The sequence below is a fragment of the Loxodonta africana genome, chromosome 13 (genome assembly GCF_030014295.1).
Source record: "Loxodonta africana isolate mLoxAfr1 chromosome 13, mLoxAfr1.hap2, whole genome shotgun sequence".
NCBI lineage: Eukaryota > Metazoa > Chordata > Mammalia > Proboscidea > Elephantidae > Loxodonta > Loxodonta africana.
This window is the reverse complement of record NC_087354.1, coordinates 56,833,286-56,850,335: the sequence shown is the minus strand read 5'-3', so window position 1 is coordinate 56,850,335 and position 17,050 is coordinate 56,833,286. Positions and strand designations below refer to the sequence as shown.

The window sequence follows — 17,050 nt, the reverse complement described above, 5'->3', positions numbered from 1 at the left end:
CTCTAGAAGCATGTAACTCTACTACGTCCTCCACTCAATAGGGAACTGATGTTTTTACTAACCATGGTCTCCGTCTTTCTTAACCTTGAGTTGTAGGCGTTGACAAAACACGTTTATATCACGTTACGTAATAAATTGAAGCCACTGTTTTCAGCATATGGCCCAGGATCATTGATTTAAATCAATCTCTTGGTTGTGAAGTAGTCCATGGTAAAGATGAATGTTCAGATTGATGATCCCAAGGAGCAGGATCTAAATCTATCAGAGATCTATTTTGATTTATTAAATTTAGTATATGTTACTAACTATAAGGAGGAAACATATTGATAGAATTTTCAACAACTGATATGGAAAAAAAGAGTCCTCTTAGCTTATAGTGCATTTATACATTTAAATATTAAAATATTATATTCCTCATATTATAAAAGAACTGTAATTGAATTCTGTTTTTGTAATTCAGGGTCTGATTATCTAATTCAGGGCAGCAAACTCTGCCGGTCCAACCCTGCCTGCCTGTTTTTGTAAATAAAGTTTTATTGGAACACAGATGCACGCATTGATTTATGTATTGTTTATGGCTGTTTTCACACTACGGTGGCAGAGTTGAGTAATTATAACAGAGACCAAATGGCTTGTAAAGCTGAAAATATTTACTATTTGACCCTTTACAGAAACTGTTTACAGAACTCTTGATCTGATTAATAATATACAATGAGTATACTTTTTTTAGTCGTGTAATAATTTAAAGTTATATTCAGAATCTCTGGCTACTGGTGTCATTCTGGTATGGTAACCTTTTATAGAAAGCTGCCAGTTTATCAGTTGTGTATCCTCCAGTATAAAAATCACTAAGATTTAACATTGCAATCTGCAGATGTGTTTAGAAACTAATAGAAAATAAGGATTAGGATGTAAAATTGAATCGCTAGGTCTGAATTTTTTTGAGTGCAATTTGTTTAGAATTTTGTGACAGTTTGAATTGATCTGTGAATTTGACTGACTGGAAGAAGAAAAGAAAATATAGCAAACTGGATGCAGAATAAAGGGAGTGCATGTGTTTTGAAAAAATGAGCCAGGTTAAAATTTTTTTTTTCCTCAAGATTTTATCCATTAAAATTGGTTGGATATTATTCCAGTATAAAAGTGAAGTAAAATAACATCTTCATTTTTTTGCCTCAGATGTTTATATTAAGTAACTTGTTTATGCCTGTAATATTTGCTGAGGTGTTGAATTTTTAAAAGTTTAATTTACATTCAATTCCTAACACTCTTCTCCTTAAAACATTTACTATAACGAAAGGATGCAAGATAATGTTAAAATGATATTGATAAATTTCAAATGATACTTGAATTTGAGGAATTAGGAAAAAATGAGTACCAGTAGTGAGAATGGGGGAAGCTTGTGGTTTCTTGATTTTTTCATTTGTAAAATAAATTCTGTATGACATTTTTATAATTTATAGTTATAGAATTAATTTTATAATGACTCTATAGATGCTTATAATTATTAATAGGAGATTTTTTTTCTACATTAAGAAGTAACCAATTATTCAATTATTTCCAGTGGTCTTTTTGTGTTCTGTGTTTCCAGGCGGGCACATGAACGCCCCCCACCCCACCCACATAGGATGCACCCAAACTATGGTCACGGGCATCATATTCATGTGCCTCAGACTATGTCCTCACATCCCCGACAGGCTCCAGAGAGATCTGCCTGGTCAGTATCTTGTTTGTTTCAACGCTTTGCTCAGTAGCCTGTGGCAAAACTGCCAGAGGAGCTGCTTTGTAGTGGAATGCCATACAGCAGGGTGATGAGGAAAACCCAAATCCCCAACTTAGCTGTGAGACACTAGCTCTGGGCAACTTACTGTAGAGAACTTACTGTAGAGAACTTACTGTCGAGGACAGGGTGGGGGTGTGAGTTCTGGAGCAGGGAACATCATGAAGCAACAGCAGAGCTTTTTTCCCCTGATTTTCAGGAATGTCTGCCACCAAAATTAACTCTCTGTGAACCGATCCTACTTTTCACAACTTCTTTATTCACTCTCTACCTTTGAACTCAGAATTGCACCATCACCTCCAGCTCCTGCCTTTGGCAGGGGAAATCCAGCCTCATTCTCCTAGGCTTGTGCAATGGAAGCAGATTTGCGTTACATTTCTTTCTGAATCCTATCGTAGGCTGTCATTGAAATCGTGATCTACTGTGACTTTTGGGGCAGGATATAAAATGAGAATAAATAAATGAAGATTTGGCATATACCAGTTTTACCCTTCCTAAAATTTTGTTGACTATTGCTTTATAAGGTATAGAAATACTTGCTATTCTAATTGTCCTTGATGTCAGCAACCCAGAGAAACTTTCCAGCAGACAGACAAAAGCCCCAGGCATCTGTAACATTCGGAGAGACCAAGAAAGTAAACTCTACTTTGTGTTTTCCTCAAGTAGAATCAGGCTTTTAGACTGGAAGGGATCTTGGGGGCCATTCATTGTATTTCCTTCCTTTTAAAATGTGAAAATGAGTACAAATGCTTTGTTCCTCTTGGTTACAACGTTGAATTTTTCATTTAAAAAATGAATTCAAAATTATTAGGTAAATGTTTTGGGTCTAAGCTATTTTTTTCTCAGCTACGTAAGTTAAGAAACTTTAGATTTTTTTTTAAATATAAAAACATACTTCTCCATTTCTGTTGCTGATAAAGAACCTGTAATGAGGGCTAAATGTTAAGCTGTCTCATCCTTTGTCAGGGAGCTGGGAATTGAAGCTGGAGTGACTGCAGCCACTTATACGCCTGGTGCATTGCACCCTCACTTGGCCCACTACCACGCACCTCCGCGACTTCATCACTTACAGCTAGGAGCTCTTCCATTAATGGTAAAGTGGACATTTTCTCCAAGTTCTGACAGTTCTCTTTTTAAAAATATTGTACCTCTTCCAACTTATAATTTTAACAAATATTTTCTTTTAAAGTATTTTAAAAATATGTTGTTATAGGTATTCTAATAGAATATGTAGAATAATTATTAGATGGAAATTAGGCTATTAAAAAGTTACTATATGTATCAAAATCTGTGTTTGTAATTTGTATTGTAAAATATACTCTTCATAAGTATACAGAATGACCAACAAACTTTGTATTTGTATACCAAGATGATAATCTTGTTTCACTATCGTTAGGACATACAATTTAGTTATCTTAGTATAAGTGGTAACAGATTTGTTCTGGTGTATTCATACTTTATTTTCTGATCTGCAGGATTATACTGATTCTCTGAACTGATGTGAACAAGTTCAGATTTTCTTGATTCCAATTTAAGAGCCCGTTTTTTTTTAAGTACCTTTTCTTACCAGGTACTTTGCTATTCACAGAACCTGGTGGTGTAGTGGTTAAGAGCTTGGCTGTTAACCAAAAGGTCAGCAGTTTGAATCCATCAGCTGCTCCTTGGAAACCCTGTGGGGCAGTTCTACTGTCTGTAGGGTTGCTGTGAGTCGGAATTGACTCGACGGCAACGGGTTTGGTTTGGTTTTTGCTGTTCATACTATAACATACTAGTTATAAACGTGATAACAGAGAACGGAGTAATTCTGTCTTGTGGAGGTGGAAGCACTGCAGGGATGTTTGAGACTCCTGAGCAGGTTTTGGGATTGGAGGTGGTGGTCTTAGGGAAGCCACAGCAAGTGAAGAGCTATCAAACAGCATAAACACTAGTAAATTGGTACTTCTAGAGTCCGAGGGTGAGGGTCAGGCAGCCATAAGAAAGAAAGCTGCTCTGCAGAGAAACTGGGACTCAGGAAGCAGGGAAGAGGGAATGTCCTTACTGTATTTTTATTTTAGAGTCATTCGATCAGATTGTGGTTGGAAAGACCACCCACTCAGTTGTGTGGAAAACAGATTTCAGAATGGGAAGAAGAAAACCAGTTAGGCCATTATTGTTATAGTAGAAAAAGTCCAAGTTAATGAATGCATGAACAAAGGCAATGGCAGTTGCCATGCAAATGATGTGACGTGCTTGAGTAATGTTTGGTTGACCCTCAGATTTCTAGCTTAGTTTATTATGTGTGTAGTGGTTATGTTCACTAAATTGGAGAGTATTCGGGGAGGTTTTGGGGAATGGCTTTAATGTGTTAGGTTTGGTCATAACGAATCTGACATAGCTCTGTGTGTCACAGTGGAGATGTCCAGTAGGAAGTGGATGGTCTGGACTTTTGAAGATAGCTAGTTTAAAGATATGTAGTCATCTGTCAGTATATAGTGGCAATTGAATCCATGGAAGAGAATTAGATTTTCTAGGAAAAATGTGTAGAAAAAACTTGAGGAATGACAATTCTATATTTTAAGGGTGATCATAAGATGCTGAAGTGAAGGATTTTAAGAACTGGCTAAAAAAGTTGAGGAAAAACAGGTTAGAGTAATATAAGAAAGTAATGTGGCCAATAGTATCTGATGGCAAGAAGATAAAGTTTGAAAAGTGTTGAATGTATTTGGCATCTGAGTGATATTGGTGGCTTTCATCAGAGTGCTTTCCGTAATGGTGAGGGATAGAGGTGAGGTCTTCTTTAGATTGCAGTGAGTAATGAATGGGTGGAGAGGGAAAAGCAAAGGACTGCCAGTAGTTCCAGGGTTAAGGAGAGATCTTTGGATAAACTTAAAGGTATTTTTAGGTGTAAGACAGAAAACCAGTGGAGAAGACTTGGTTGGAGATACGGAAGACAGGGGTAGATAATAGTTAAGCATGAGCTAGGGCAGGGAAACAGAAGATGTAAGCAGGAGCACAGGTGGTGGACGTTAACTTCAGGGTGGAGAGGGGAAGCTCATCTGTAAACAGGACAGGATGAGACTAGGGAGGCGTACAGGGTGACTGCAGGCTTAGATAATTCTGGGGGCAGGAGTTCTTTTCTCCTTTTCTCAGTTTCCTTGGAGACATGTAGGAGGTTGGGTTATTTGCTGAGAGGTGCCAAGATCTTGGTCTTAAAGAAAGTTGCAGATAATTTTAGTAGTAGGCTATTTGAAGGTTAAAAGTTGTTTACTTATTTTAAGTTCTTTTCCACATATGGATAAAGCCTGCTAGAAATGTGTTATTTAATGAAGGCTGATTAAAAAATAATTTGGGGATTTATTTATGGAAGAATGATGCTTTATCCCAGAATCTCCCTTTCCTAATACCTCACAAAGAATTAGAAAACACTATTAGTAAAACTTTCACTAGCAACAACCAGATAAGAAACAGGGTAAGGCGCCTTTGGTTGTTGGGGTGTTAGAGGAAGGCAAATTCAACTTTTATCTGAAAGTCAAGCTTCGTTAGAAAATTTTGTTTATTTTTCTTAGTACTGTTTAATAAAGCTTTCTGAAATTGATAAGATCTTATGAAAAGTTTTTCTATTTGTATTTTAAGAGTTCCTAGTATTGTATAGATCTTATGAAAAGTTTTTCTATTTATATTTTAAGAGTTCCTAGTATTGTTATAGAATGCTTAATGTTAGGTGTACTTGATGAAGTTGAATTTAAGTGTCTTGAACTACTCCATGTTAACAGTAAAACACAAGCCTGTTTTTAATTGATTTAGCCTCTCTCTTCTACTAAAATAGGTTCCTGACATGGCAGGCTATCCTCACATCCGTTACATTTCATCAGGACTGGATGGAACATCATTCAGAGGTCCTTTCAGGGGCAATTTTGAGGTATGTAATGAAATAAACGTAGATGTTTGCTGTAGTACCTTTAATACAGAGAGAGTGTACATACATACTGTTGTTAGTACTGTTAGTATTCATAATTGAATAAGGCTGTCATAACCGGTGCCATCGAGTGGATTCTGACTCATAGTGACCCTATAGGACAGAGTAGAACTGCCCTTCAGGGTTTCCAAGGCTGTAATCTTTACAGGTGCAGACCACCTCATCTTTCTCCTGCAGGGCTGCTGGTGGGTTCAAACCGTGGACATTTCAGTTAGCAGCCAAGAGCCTAACCATTGCACTACTTCAGACATTTCCTGCATTCTAATTCCCAGCCACTATGGCAGTCCTCAACAATGAAAAGACAAATAATCCAATTAAAAAATGGGCAAGGATATGAACAGACACTTCACCAAAGACGACGTTCAGGTGGCTAGCAAGACGCATGAGGAAATGCTTGTGATCATTAGCCATTAGAGAAATGCCAATCCAAACTACAATGAGATATCACCACACCCGCATTGGTGGCACTAATCAAAATAACAAACGTTGGAGAGGTTGTGGGAAAATTGGAACTCTTAGGCATTGCTGGTGGGAATGTAAAATGGTACAACCACTATGGTAAATAAATAATGCACCTCCTTAAAGAGCCAGAAATAGAAAATACCATATGACCCAGCGTTTCCATGCCTAGGAGTATATCCTAGAGAAATATGAGCTGTCACAGGAATAGACATATGCACACCCATGTTCATTGCAGCATTATTCACAATAGCAAAAAGATGGAAACAACCTAAGGTGCCCATGAGCAGATGAATGGATAAATTATGGTACATACACGCAGTGGACTACTAAGCACGGACAAAAAACAGTGATGAATCCGTGAAACATCTCACGATGTGGATGAACCTGGGGACATTAATGCTGAGTGAAATAATTCAATCTCAAAAGGACAAATACTGTATAGGATCACTATTATAAAAACCCAAGAAAAGGTTTACACATAGGCAGAAACAGTCTTTGATGGTTAACAACCCTGCAGCATGTCAACCCTCTCCCTTCTTGACCTTGGGTTCCCTATTACCAGCTTCCCTGTCCCCTCCTGCCTTCTCGTCCTTGTCCCTGGGCTAGCGCACCCCATTAGTCTCATTTTGTTTTATGGACCTTTTTCATCTTTGGCTGAAGGGTGAACCTTATGAGTGACTTCATTACTGAGCTAAAAGCGCGTTTGGGGGCCATGCTCTTGGTGTTTTTCCAGTCTCTGGCAGGCCAGTATGTCTGGTCTTTTTCTGTGAGTTAGAATTTTGTTCTACATTTTCCTCCAGCTCTGTTCAGGATCCTCTATTGTGATCACTGTCAGAGCAGTCAGTGGTGGTAGCCGGACACCATCTAGTTGTGTATCTTAGATGGCTGCTCTCAAGCTTTTAAGACCCCAGACACTGCTCACCAGAGTAGAATGTAGAACATTTTCATTACAAACTGAGATGCCAGTTAAGCTAGATGTTCCCAAGACCGTAGTCCCCACAGCCCTCAGCCCAGCAGTTCTGTCCCTCGGGGAGTTTGGATGTGTCTATGGAGCTTCCATGACCTTGCTTTGTACAAGTTGTGCTGGCTTTCTTAGTATTGTATACTGTCTTATCCTTCACCAAAGTTAGCAGTTTAAATAAGGTTTTTTGAACATTGGATTTACATTGTAGATTTATAAGTATGGAAGTTTATTGTGTTTTTAATATTGACATTACTGTTAAAGGAATAGTCATCGTTGCATTTCACACTAGGTATTCTTCACTTTCAGGAACTGATTCATTTGGAAGAAAGACTAGGAAATGTCAATCGTGGAGCTTCCCAGGGGACAATTGAAAGATGTACATATCCACATAAATACAAGAAGGTAGGGATTTATCCTGTGTAACTTCTAAAATGTTACTGAAATGCATGAAATGTAATATTATGGACCTTCTTTGAGTTTGTAAGAGTCTAGCAGCTACATTATTTATTACTAAAGTAATACATGCATATGGTTAAAAAAAAAGGACAGGAATACACACCGTGAAGTTTCTCCCACTGCAGACCCCCGTCTTCATTTCTACAAGTGAAACCATGTTACCAATCTCTGACATGTAGAATTAGGTTCTCAGTGTTCCTGAAAGAATAAAAAGAGTAAAGTCTCTGTCTTACCAGCAGAGGAGTAGGGTGGGAAAGTATACACTACCATGGTCATTGGGGGGAATACGCACACCAAGGCCTGGCCTGGGAATTCAGCAGCCAGAATTGTCTCCTGGTAGTACCACCCAGCATCTCAGTGTTGACCCTCGTCTTCTGTAAATCTTGTAGGAGGGAGACTCTGTGAGCCTTTGGAGGGATAGACACTTAAGAATTTGTTGGATGCTCCTCCAGATATTTTTATACAATTATAATAATATACTTATGTATATAGGTTCTCCTTCCACTTAACACAAATGAAATGAAGTCATTCACACAGGTTTACGTGTGAGTTATATTCTTCTAATAACTATAGGAATTCTGTGATGACAGTACCATAATTCATCTAACCAGTTACTTATTCCGATGAATGTTTACTTGCTCTACATTTCCTATGCTCTACCCTCAGTCACTAGTGTAGTATAGCTGGAAGATAGAGTAGACACGTGAAATAAGTCTTTGAACAAACTCAGATTAACAACACTGTGCTGTACAGAGGGCAGTAAAAGAGGTGTGAAAACTGTTTGCATTTTCCATCTGTTTTCTAAGGGTATTAATGAGGGATTATCACTAAATTTAAGTTCTTTCAACTGTCTGAGCTAAATACTATAATTAACATTAATCTATGTGTATGTTATTTGAAACATTTATTAGCAAAATAAAATTTGTTTGGCTGTGCTCATTATAAAGACAAAAATGGAGCTCAGATTGTATATCTGGATTAAAAGTAATAGATTTTTAAACTAATGAATTCCTGTTATGTTTGATTTTGCTTAATACTGATTATTAAAGGGTCTTAGAAGAATACTTATTAATGATAGTCACTTCATTCATCTGTTAATTCATGCCAGTCTTAATTGTGAGATCAGTTGTGGGTGGATGTGTAGTTTTGTTTTGTTTTCTTCTTCATATAAACACAGACTTTACTCAGTTGTTCAATAATGTCATCTCTACTAATAAGGTAACAACTGATTGGTTCTCACAGAGGAAACTGCACTGCAAACAAGATGGGGAAGAAGGGACTGAGGAAGATACAGAGGAAAAATGTACTATCTGTTTGTCTGTTTTAGAGGAAGGTGAAGATGTGAGGTAACTAGATGTCAATTATCTGGATTGATTCCCCAGAACTGTACAAGGGGTCGCAGTTGCAAGTAGACTAGTAACTCAGTTAAGATAAATTCCGGGTGCTCTGTTACCAATCTCGGACCTGTAGAATTAGGTTCTCAGCGTTCCTGAAAGAATAAAAACAGTACAGTCTCTGTCTTACCAGCAGAGGAGTGGGGTGGGAAAGTATACTCTACCATGGTCACTGGGGGGATACGCACACCAAGGCCTGGCCTGGGAATTCAGCAGCCAGAATTGTCTCCTGGTAGTACCACCCAGCATCTCAGTGTTGACCCTCGTCTTCTGTAAATCTTGTAGGAGGGAGACTTTGCGAGCCTTTGGAGGGATAGACACTTGGATTAATGTGTTCTCCAAAGCTTAAAAGGGAATCCAGATGAGCTTTGTGTGCTTTGTTTTACACCACCTTTTATAAATTGATTTTGTCCTAAAATTTCCTTTCTGACTCATAGGACTGTTCTTCTCTTGCACCTTTGTGATTGAGTAAATTTTAAGTTATTCTGCTAAATAAATATCTATTTTATGGATTTTTAAAACAATCTTTTAAGTCATTTTTCCTATTCTATGTTTTTTTTAATGCAACATGATTCTATATGCAACAGGTTCTTTAATACATGTAACAGAACCATGTGGTAATTTTGTTACCTAGTTTATAATGATAACTTTGCCATATTTCTTCATTTGGCCGAGAGGAAAAATATAAACAGTTGTTTACTTTACCATATATAAGGCTGTTTGAACACCATAGTTCTGATGGTGGTTTATAAATGTAGAAGTTAATTGATTTTACAGTATTATCAGTACTTCAAGGAGAAATCAATGACTAATTGGAACATTTATTTTTAGCTAATAATTTTAGGAAAATTTAGAAAGTCTGAAAATGTATGACAACTCTTAACAGTGGATGGAAGTAGAAACGGACATGGAGTTAGTAACTTTTATCCTACTGCTAAAGTTAGATGTAATCTTACTCTGTCTTGCATCTATTTCTCAATTTCTAATTGATAACTTGTGTATGATGCACTAAAATAAACACCTCCTTTTAACCTGCCAGTGAGAGAGTAGCACAGTATTAAGTAAGATGTAACAAATATTCCACGAAACCAGTATTACCTGTAACCAGTCATGGACTTCAGTTTAATGTATAAAGATCCCCTAGATAGGAAATGATAATATGGCTGGTGAAGGCCTTCCTTAATTAGGATAACATGGTTGCTGTGGATTTACAGTATGGTTCTGAGAGAGAATCAAATGAGATAATGTATTTTTAATAGTGCTTCCTGAACACAGAGTGATGATTCGATATTGAAAATACATTTGCAATATTATGTAACTGCAGCATACTGCCAACGCCAGTGCATTGGCAATTCACATATAGAAACAAAACTGGAAAAACTGCCAGTGTAATTCTTGTTCTTAAAATTCTTGAGATCTTACATAACTTTGGTGCCATTGCTGTGACAGTTAATTATGTTGGTCATTTATACGTTATTTTGCCCAGAGTACTGATTTGTGTGTAACTCCCCTTGGAGAGCTTTATTTCACAGAAGAGAACGATGCCTTGTACCTTGAAAACACTATTGAATTATTACATGTATAGTTTTTAAAAATGTCACTTGAAGTTGTCATGAAATTGATTTTTGCTTTCTGTTTCTTTGCCACTAATAGGCGCCTTCCGTGTATGCACCTTTTCCACCAAGTCTGTGTTGACCAGTGGTTGATCACCAACAAGAAGTGCCCCATATGCAGAGTGGACATTGAGGCCCAGCTGCCAAGTGAAAGTTGACACCATGTCTCAGAACTCTTGCCCTCCTCCTCCTCCCCATCCTTCCTGGTACTGCAGTCAACCAAAGATGGCATGACTTACCTGCACAGATTTGGACGCATCGAACAGAGAGTGCTGGCTCTGCCGTATGGTACAACTAATGCTAGACCCACAGTTAATGTACACAGTTGATTTGGATGTATTTATAAAAGCTTTTTTTCTAGATTGGACATTTTTCCTGTATCATTTTACTGTATTTTTGCATGATTCCTTGTATTGCATTTCTTTGCACATATTATGGGGCTTGTGACCCTACACTTGCAGGCGAGAGTAGCTGCTTTAGTCAGTAGAATTGTGTGGTCTTTTTGTTTTTTACATAGTACCAGGCCTTGAAAATAACGATTTTTTTATCCATTACTAACCTTCCTTTAATTTAATCAATCATGGCTTTAGTTTAATGTATAAAGATTCTCTAGAAAATGATAATATTATGTATTAAGACATTCCTTAATTAGGACAAAATGGCTGCTGTATATTTCCAATATGGAGCTCTGAGTTTAAGTATCATCCTTAGTACTGGGAACAGAATACGAACCATATTCAATCAGATGCAGGTGGTGTTCACGTCACCAGAGTGATCAATACGAATTTTCTTGATGTATCCATTTCCTTTCGGCACAGTGCAGATAGAGTTGAATATTGACATCATGCCTTTAAGACTGCTGTTCTGATTGTATTTATCGTTCTCTTGCATCGTTTGGAAATTTATTTCCCTGACTCAATTTTTGCTGCTGTGAAACAGCTCTAATGGACACTAAATATTAATTTCAATTAGCTGGATTGTACATACTTGCAGATTTAACAAAACCTTAGGGAATTAAAAAAGACATGTAGAGTATTGTTCATTCTTCTGCTAAGCACGTATAGTTAAGATATCTGCTTACATTGATTTTGTAAACACATTCAGCCAAGGTTTAGAATTGCAGTCATTGGCAGGTATCTATGCATTCACAGAACATCTAAAGGTCCCAGGATGACTTTAAGGGATTTTGATTAGTTTAACGATAAATAAAGTCAGCTGAATCTACATGCCTCTTGTTTTATTTCTCTTTAAACTTGAAGAACAGTCAATCTGCAGATACTGTGAGGTACAGATTATACTGTCGGCTACTGCTGCTCTGCTTGTAGACTCCCACTTCACACCTTACCAAGAGTCCATCACTGACTTAAAATGTTTAAGTTCTATAGCTAAGATGTATTGCATAATATAGAATGTAAAGCTAACGTACTAACATTTCTCCTTTGGAGAAAGTTTTAATCTACTTCAGGATGCGTATTATTATCAAGATCCTTTCGTACACAGGAGAGCCTAATTTTATTTGTTCAAATGTGCTTAATATGCCCCGGCTTGCAAATGCATCTAGTCAGTAATATCACTGTCTGTATCTGGAGGACATGTTCCCACAGATCATATGTGAAGATGTCAGTAAGCTTGCATTAAGCCACCTGCTTTGTAAGTGGATTGATTAATAAATAACTTCTATTTCTGTTGTCTTTGTGTTTCATAATTAGTTTTTATAAAACAGTTTACATTAAACATGTTGGAATTCAAAGATAATGATCTTACTGAAATTGACATCTGCGTAATTTGGTGTTTTATTTATTCAGTCATGGCTGCTGGCTTTTTTTGGTAGTAAACGTTAACTGTAGTAACTGTCATGAAGATGCTTCAGCATATTATGTGTGAAGGTGGAGGATGGATTCAGTTAAGAAATGTGGATATAAAATAGTGTTTAAAAGCATACTTGGTGATTTAGCTGCAGTTGTAGAAGGTGAGGGGATCATGAGAGCGCGCGAGCGAGCCATACCTGCCACCCACGGGGGAAGAGAGTAAGTAGCCCATCTTCAAGTAGCCTGTGCTGTATGTAGGCCTTTGCAGCTGTAAAACCCACAGTCTGCCCAAGGGATGGAAAAAGCGTAAGCCACTCGATCGTAGAGAGTCCTCTTATGTTCCCCCAACACAAGAAGCACAGATAGATTTCTCTGATTTTGCATACGACCTCAGATTCAAATGTACAACTACCTGTTGACCTGTTTAATAATTACTACTGATTTTCTTTATGTAGATTAACATCATTACTTTAAAATTTACTTAATACGCATATTTGTGGCATAAGCCTGGGTTGTTAATGTAGGAACTTCTTAAACTAGTGCCCTTTGTTACAGAAAAACGTGCTGAGTAATGAGCCAAGGAAGGAAGAAAATAATTTTGACCATTTTTAACTTCTTTTCCTTTGTTTGGTATCTTCCATATCCTGCTGCATTTTATGTCAAAATGAAAATGTCAGTGATAGCTGTCTAAATACTTTAAACTTCTTGTCAGGAAAATCCTTAATTTTGTTGTTAATATGCAAGTGATAAACTGGTATTTGAAACTTTCTTTACTTTGGTGACTTTATTTTAGCTGCTAGCACACTTGAGAATTTGAACCATAACAATTCGACGTACAGGAAACTAGCTCTGTTTTCAAAATGAATGGTATTTGGAACTAGTTGAAACACTGAAATTAAAATATAACCTCTTGTGGATATTTCATTATTAGCTTTTCATGAATGGAAATAGCTTAATTCTATGGAAAACGCATTCTGATTTTTAACTCACCTTCCAAAACCTCCAGGAGCACAGTACATTTTTTGTACATTGAAGACTTCATGAGTCTCAGTAGTGACTATATCAAGGTAGAAATACCTTACTCATAGATTTCATTTTCTTGAATTAAGAATTATTTCCGAAAATATTCTTTGTTACTAGGAAAAATAAATGTTACCAATTTTATTTTGTGGTTGGGCTTCCTGGGGCCAGTCTCCTCTCTTGCCTGTGTGTTCTGTACAAATTCACACACTGCAGAAAGGCTTGTCTGCAGTAGTTGAGAGAATATAGGCTTTGGAGTCCTACAAACTTGGGCTTTGAATTGTGCAACTTTGAACAACTTATTTAAGCTTTCTAAGCCTCAACTTTCTCATATACAAAAGAGAAATCCTACCTCTAAGGAGTCTTATTAGGACTACATGAGACAATGAATGTGAAGTGCTTTGCAGAATACCTAAGAATCCTTTCCTCTTCTATGCTCTCTGCATTCTGCCTCCCCACCACATTCACTTGCCTTTGATTACAAATGGTAGCATAGCAAGGTGCTGAACTGTAGATGCGTTTTTGCCGCTGATCTTCCTCTTACCTTGGGTCCAGGCTACTAATTACCAGATAAAGAGCCATCCTTTTCAGCCCTATTAGTGGGTCAGAAGGAGCCCTGGTGATGCAGTAGTTAAGCACTCAGCTGCTAACCAACCATCAGGTGGGCGGTTTGAACCTACCAGCTGTTCCTCAGGAAAAAGATGTGGCAGTCAGCTTCCGTAAAGATTTACAGCCTGGGAAACCCTATGAGGGCAGTTCTGCTCTGTCCTACAGTGTTGCTATGAGTCGAATTTGACTCGATGGCAGTGGGTTTGGCTTGAGCTTGTTAGAGATGAGAAGATTCCCAGCACAGGAGCTGCTTTCCTTGCGTTTGGCCATCACAGCAGGAGCCTAGTTGTCCATCAGTACCCTTCAATGCTTTAGGCAGTGACTGCCGGTGGATCAGAATTGGCACAGGTGATGAAACCATGTGTCCTCTCTGACCAGAAGAGGGAGTATTTAATGGGAAAATTAACACCTAGAATTTCTCATTCTCTTCATTCTTCTCCACACGAAATTGAGTGATGTAGGGACCTGGTACCCACTAGGGGTTAACTAAGCACACATTACTGAATTGCCTGTGTTACTGTATTAGCTGCTGCTGCTTAGGCGGATTCAGATGTACAACTACCTGTTGATCTGTTTAATAATTACTACTGATTTTCTTTATGTAGATTAACATCATTACTTTAAAATTTACTTAATGCGCGTATTTGTGGCATAAGCCTGGGTTGTTAATGTGGGAACTTCTTAAACTACTGCCCTTGATTACAGAAAAACGTGCTGAGTAATGAGCCAAGGAAGGAAGAAAATTAATTGCGTGTCTTTACAGGCTCAAACATAGTAACTACTGTGGGGATGGCACAGGACCCGTCAGCGTTTTGTTTTGTTGTACAGGGTTGCTATGAGTCGAACTGACTCGATGGCACCTAACAACAACAAATCCTTCACTATCACTATAGAGAATGCATTAGATTCACTCAGTAGTAATTTTCATTGTGGGCTTTGCTGAGTCTTGAGTACAAATTGCTGAATCAGTTTTGCTTTACATTATGATAATGTGTGGAGGAAGAAAACTTCAGAAAAGTATAAGATTCTATGAGTTGTTATCTATTGCTTTGTAACCCCAGAACTCAGTGGCTTAAACAGCAAACATTTATCTCAGTTTTGTGGGTTGTGAATCAGGGAGCAGGTTAGCGAGGTGGTTCTGGCTCAGAATCTCTTGTGGTTACCATCAAGATGGCGGCTGGGGCTGCAGCCCCATGGAGGATCTGTTTCCAAAATGGCTCACACACATGGCTGTTGACCAGAGGCCTCACTTCCTTGCTATGTGGGCCTCTCCATAGGGCTGCCTGAAGGTCGTCTTGACAGGACAGCTGGCTTCCGAGGAGTGAGTGATCCCAGAGGGAAAAGCAGAAAGGCAAAATGCCATTTTATGACCTAGTATTAGAGATTATATGCTGTCACTGCTGCCACATTCTGTTAGAAGAGTCAGTAAGTGTAGCCTATACTCAAGAGAAGGTACATTAGTCTCCACCATTTGAGGGAAGGTGTAGTTTAAAAGCACCACAGTTACTGACTCTCTTATCCGCTATGTTGACACCCAGTCTCCAAGACCTCTGCACTTCTGTGGCCAAAGAGTCTCATCAGACTGGCTTCTGTGCTTCCCAAGGCTATCAATTACTGCTTGTCCTTGGTTCAGTACCAGATACATGTATGATTCCTTGTGTTCTCAGGAGGCAACCAAATGCCAAAACCTGGAAGTGGCTCTGGAGTGCAAGTTTCCCATTGAAAAATCTACCAGGAATAATGTTACTGCAAATGCACAGTTCACAAATGATCATAAATCCCAGCTACCATGCTGTTTTCCTAAACTGTGAAGCCATGAGAGACCAAGAGCACACAAGACTATTCTAGGAAACAAAAGGTTTATTTGGTGCTAGGATTGGGAATACCCCGGGTAAGTTTATCTTATACCTATTGTGTAACACCCTAAAACCTAGTGGCTTATGTACTTGCTGTAGTGGTGCGATTTGGGCAGGGCTTGGCAGACACAGTCCATCTCCCGTGTGGTATGGCCCATGTTACCCATGTGGCTACATCTGGCTGAGAACTCCACTGGAATCAGATGCCATGCTTGGCTTCCCTTATGTACCTGACATTGCAGCTACAAAGGCTGGACATTGCTCTCTCAACAGGGTCTCTCCAGCAACGGATAGCCAGACTGCTTTATACGGTGGCTCAGGACTCCAAGAGAGAAAGCAGAAGCTGCCAGGCCTCCATGACCTAGGCCTGGAACTGGCACAGTGTTACTTTTGTCATATTCTGTTGCTCAAAGTAAGTTAACAAGGCTAGCACAAATTTAAGGGAAGAGGAAGTAACTGCATTTCTTAATAGAAGGTGCAACAAAAAAATTGTGACCAGAGTAAGGAGAAACAAGCCCAATTGCTTTGATACAATGCCTAGTAAAGAATTTGTAAATAAATTCATTTAGATAGCTGGAGAATTTTGATGTCGGAAAAGAGAAGTTCTATTCGGCACCAAAACTCCAAGCTAAAGATGTCTGCAGGAGTCTGGTTCTTTCTTTCTCTCCATGCTGTCTTGCCACTCACCTTGTCTGCAAACATGCCAACCTATAACTGGTCGTCTGTATTTTTGCTTGGGGTGCTCCTTCTGCCTCAGTATTCTCCCTTCTCTTCACCCCATATCTGCTGAAGTTCATATGCACAACCTTTTGAAGCAGTGTTTGACCAAAAAAAGGAAATAAAGTGAACTGATCATGTAGAATTCTACCATAATGATTGTAAAGAGCCCTTGGCCTCCAGAAATTTATCCTTAATTTTCTGTTCAGTTTCCTTTGGCAACTGTTTGAGCTTTTTCACACTCTCTCTGTCAAATGTAAATTGACTGGACGATGTTACATATTGTGGAAAGAGCACAGACTCAGAGCCGAGAACAGATCATAGCTCTGGAACCTCTCAGCACTATGATTGTAGCCAAGACGTTTAACTGGTGCAAGCCTCAGTTTCTTCATCTGTTAAATGAGGGACAATATCCA

The 17,050-nt window shown here is 38.4% G+C and overlaps 1 protein-coding gene across 14 annotated transcripts in view; it reads left to right on the top strand.

The window, feature by feature from the left end:
- The window catches only part of RNF111 (ring finger protein 111), a 130,117-nt gene extending 117,803 nt beyond the window's left edge, over positions 1-12,314 (top strand). For 6 of the 14 annotated variants that reach the window (XM_023558286.2, XM_064267475.1, XM_064267474.1 and 3 more), the window contains 6 exons: positions 1,565-1,717; positions 2,747-2,873; positions 5,586-5,678; positions 7,468-7,563; positions 8,836-8,963; positions 10,665-12,312. In XM_023558286.2, coding sequence (XP_023414054.1) covers positions 1,565-1,717; positions 2,747-2,873; positions 5,586-5,678; positions 7,468-7,563; positions 8,836-8,963; positions 10,665-10,782 — 715 coding nt within the window. In that variant the 3' untranslated portion in view covers positions 10,783-12,312. Of the gene's footprint in view, positions 1-1,564; positions 1,718-2,746; positions 2,874-5,585; positions 5,679-7,467; positions 7,564-8,835; positions 8,964-10,664 lie in introns of all 14 variants that reach the window. The other 8 variants (XM_023558287.2, XM_023558290.2, XM_023558291.2 and 5 more) reach the window with 8 other exon arrangements.
- Positions 12,315-17,050: the final 4,736 nt, after the last annotated feature.